Below are 3553 nucleotides of genomic sequence, written 5' to 3' on the forward strand. Positions count from 1 at the left end.
GAAAGCTGAATTCTCGTGGAAGATATCGCGAGATAATCATCTATACCAAACAAGGGGCAGTCGTTTCTGTGTTCCTGTGCCCTAAAAATAACCAAACAAAACAATAAAAATATTATTAATTTTGCTTTATTTTAATGAATCCATCATAAACACATTTATATAGCCTAAAAACAAAACCCTCTGTTTTACATAGGCATCGTTAATCATATTAAAATATACTATTTACTCTTTAATGTTGAAGTGCATATATTAGTTATTTTACAGTTAAAATACAAGATAAACATTTTGTGAGTAGGTTTACAATGAAATATATAAATAAGGCTAATACATCTAAAAACAAATAACAAAAAAAAAAGCATTGGTCCAATTCAGACGGTCTCCTTCAAGTTGTAGAAGTAGTTTCATGATTCACATTACTACATTTTAAATAAAAGTGCATATATATTGTGGGAGGATTGCCCAATTCAGGCACTGTCTCATAAATATCAAATTCATAAATTAAATGTAATAAATAATCTTTAAAAAGCAAAATGGATCAAATAAAATATAAAAAAAATATAAAACGGACACACGCAAAAACTAGAAAAGTTTCAGACTAAACTAAAAAATTTTAAAAAAAAGCTAAAGTTAAGTTAAAGGTCGTTTGGAAATGTTGTTGAGTCTGGCATTAAAATAAACCAAAAATCATGACTGCTTTGATTCGAGGAGCTTCTCCAGAAAGTCTAAAGCGTGTTGGATCTCCTCGGATGTCAGGTCGCTCAGCTCGGTCAGGTCCTCGGGACTCAGCTTCCTCCTTCTCCAGCCCTCCGTCTCCGCGCTGCCGCCCCGGGCCGCCGCGTTGTGGATGCCGCGGAGCCTCATCTGCAGCCAATCCCTGCGCTCCTGCACCTGCTTGTGCTGCCCGACGTCGTGCATGAGCTGCATTTCACTCACCGTCCTTTTGCTGCAGAAAGAACCGGGTGGGTTAGTTTTGCACTAACTGGCACTCTGTGCTAGACTCCAGGCCTGCAGCTCATAACTTTAAAGCATAAGCTTGCATTGGTGAAATTGATTAGGATTGGCTGGAAGAAAACAAAGGAGTGGGGGGATTTACCTTAGGGGGCGTCCTTTAGTGTGAATGGAGAGGTGCAAAACGCAGAGTGAAATGAAGATGATTTTATAGTCCATATTTGGCAAGTTGACTCTGATGAAAGAGAAAAAATTATTCCCGTAAATAGTTTTTCCCAGCATTAGAATACATCTTCAGAAACAATTTAGAAGTTTTAAATGTCTGACTACCTACTTTACATTAGAATTAGTCATAAAGTTATAAATACATTTTGTAGCCTGTGATTTAAAACTGTTCTTTTTTATTTATCTTTATTTGTTTATTTATCTACTCTAACTTCCATGTCCTCTAGCTTGTATATAACACATTCAAATATATCACATTATCGGTCTAAAATAAAGAAAATAACAGTTTGTTTAAGATGTTTGGCCTCCATTGTGCCTCTGAATGGCGTGTCAAGATGAACATACCTGTGCTGGTGTTGGCTTCTCCTCGCTCTGTTAAAAGTAAATAAATGTGCTTCTGGTCTCATAAGTGAGTAACTCTGGTTTGGTGGTTAGCTCCTATTAGTTATGATAAGCAGTGGACTCCTCAAGGTCCTTATATAGCCCTGGTGTCCAGCCGTTGATGAGCTGCCTTCATTATTGCTGTTGATGTCATACCTCCAGCTCCTGGAGGGGGCTGGACATGAAGGACAACACCTCCTCCAAGCTCCGGGCTTTTAACACTGTCATACTGCACCGAATGAATGGCTTTGAACCCAAATACCTTCACACCTTTTTGACTTAGAAAAAGGCAGCCAAGCACCAACATTCCTATCTTTTATAGGAATGCCTACATGTTGTCCTGGCATAAATCAGTTGATTTCTTTTATATATGACATTTAGATCTATCGCGCTATCATCAAAATGTCTCTAATAAGCACAGAAAATCGTGCTGAAAAAGCTATTCTGCACTCAGCCTCTTCTACACTTCGTATTGTAAGACGGTTTTAAGAAAACTTGTCTTCCAGTCAAAAACTACTCTTTCCCAAGCTTTGTGTGTGTGTGTGTGTGTGTGTGTGTGTCCACATTTTCAATTTTACATGCCTCTCTTTTGTTTTTTCTCTATCAGTGTGAACTGGCTAGACCTATTAGTCCACATCTGATGTGACCTTTTTTGTCTAACTCCCAGCGTGCCTCACAACAATAGAGCCAACATTCAGATGGATTTATGACTCTCATTGACTATTAGGAAGTCTCCCTGGTTACATAGACACTTAACTCAAGAATTAACATTGTTTTAATGAGTTTGCCTCTCAAAAAAGAGCTTTTATACCAACTTGACGTCAGAGGAAACATCCTGAATCGAAGAGAAAGTGGGAGTTCAGGAGGTGTGTCAGTGGGTGATGCTGTTGTCGTCACTGTCTTGGACATAAGTGGTGGGTATGCACGTTTGTGTATGTGTGTGTCAGTCAGGTTCACTCAACACCAGGAAATCACAGAGATTTACATCGATGTATATCATTTATTTATTGACAACAATTGTTAAGGGAATTTTCCTATTAAAATCTAAGTGACGTATGGTACCATCCAGATGTTTATTGGAACTTCAGATGATTAGATGAGATACCAGCAGGGAGGCGTCTGATCGGTCCCAAAACATTCCTGCATCAGGACAATGAGCCCAAACTCGAATGAAAGTCATAAATACTATTTGCATCTACAAAGAGAACAATAAGTCCTGCTGCAGATGGTATGTTCTGTATGTTCCCTGCAAAACCCCAATCTCAACATCATCCAACCAGTCTGTGAGGGTTTACACGAGAAGATAGAAAACAAAGAGATCTGAAGAAGAGCTGAAGGGAACTAAAGGTGAAAAAGGAACTGCATCCTCGTTCAGTTCCAAGGTTTTACATGTCATACATACTGATAAAAACTTTTTAAAAATGAATCAAAATTGGGTAAATACAGCCTCAGTTAAACACGAACACGTAACATATCACACTGAGTCATTATTCGTTGAACAAAAACTAAATGAACCCTTCCTGCTTCCACTGGAATTCAGAGGATAAGTAGCAGTCAGGTGCTGCCAATCAATGAACTAATAACTGATCATCAGTCAGTGTGAGCAGCTCTATAAAAGCAGGAGTTTGGTCAGTTTGCTGCTCTGCAGTGTTCAGGTGTGTGTTAACACGATGCCAAGGAGGAAAGACATCAGCAATTATCTTAAAAAAGCAGCTGCTGCTGCCCATCAATCTGGGAAGGGTTATAAGGCCATTTCCAAACTATCTGGAGTCCATCGTTCTACAGAGAGAAAGATTATTCACAAGTGGAAAACATTCAGGACAGCTGTCAATCTTCCCAGGAGTGGACGTCCCAGCAAGGTCACCCCAAGGTCAGAAACCCAAGAGCTACATCTCAGACTCTGCAGGCCTCAGTTAGTATGTTAAAGGTTAAAGGTCACCCCAAGGTCAGAAACCCAAGAGCTACATCTCAGACTCTGCAGGCCTCAGTTAGCATGTTA

At 39.3% G+C, this 3553-nt stretch overlaps 1 protein-coding gene across 1 annotated transcript; it reads right to left on the reverse strand.

Moving 5' to 3' along the window:
- Positions 1–246: 246 nt before the first annotated feature.
- On the reverse strand, positions 247–1603 carry pth1a (parathyroid hormone 1a). Its single transcript, XM_075471113.1, has 3 exons — positions 1519–1603; positions 1094–1183; positions 247–943 (listed from the first exon to the last, which is right to left on the reverse strand). Exons 1-3 carry the CDS (start codon positions 1578–1580, stop codon positions 685–687), a joined length of 411 nt encoding a protein of 136 aa, XP_075327228.1. The 5' UTR covers positions 1581–1603; the 3' UTR covers positions 247–684.
- Positions 1604–3553: the final 1950 nt, after the last annotated feature.

Source organism: Odontesthes bonariensis, chromosome 7, assembly GCF_027942865.1.
Source record: "Odontesthes bonariensis isolate fOdoBon6 chromosome 7, fOdoBon6.hap1, whole genome shotgun sequence".
Taxonomy (NCBI): domain Eukaryota; kingdom Metazoa; phylum Chordata; class Actinopteri; order Atheriniformes; family Atherinopsidae; genus Odontesthes; species Odontesthes bonariensis.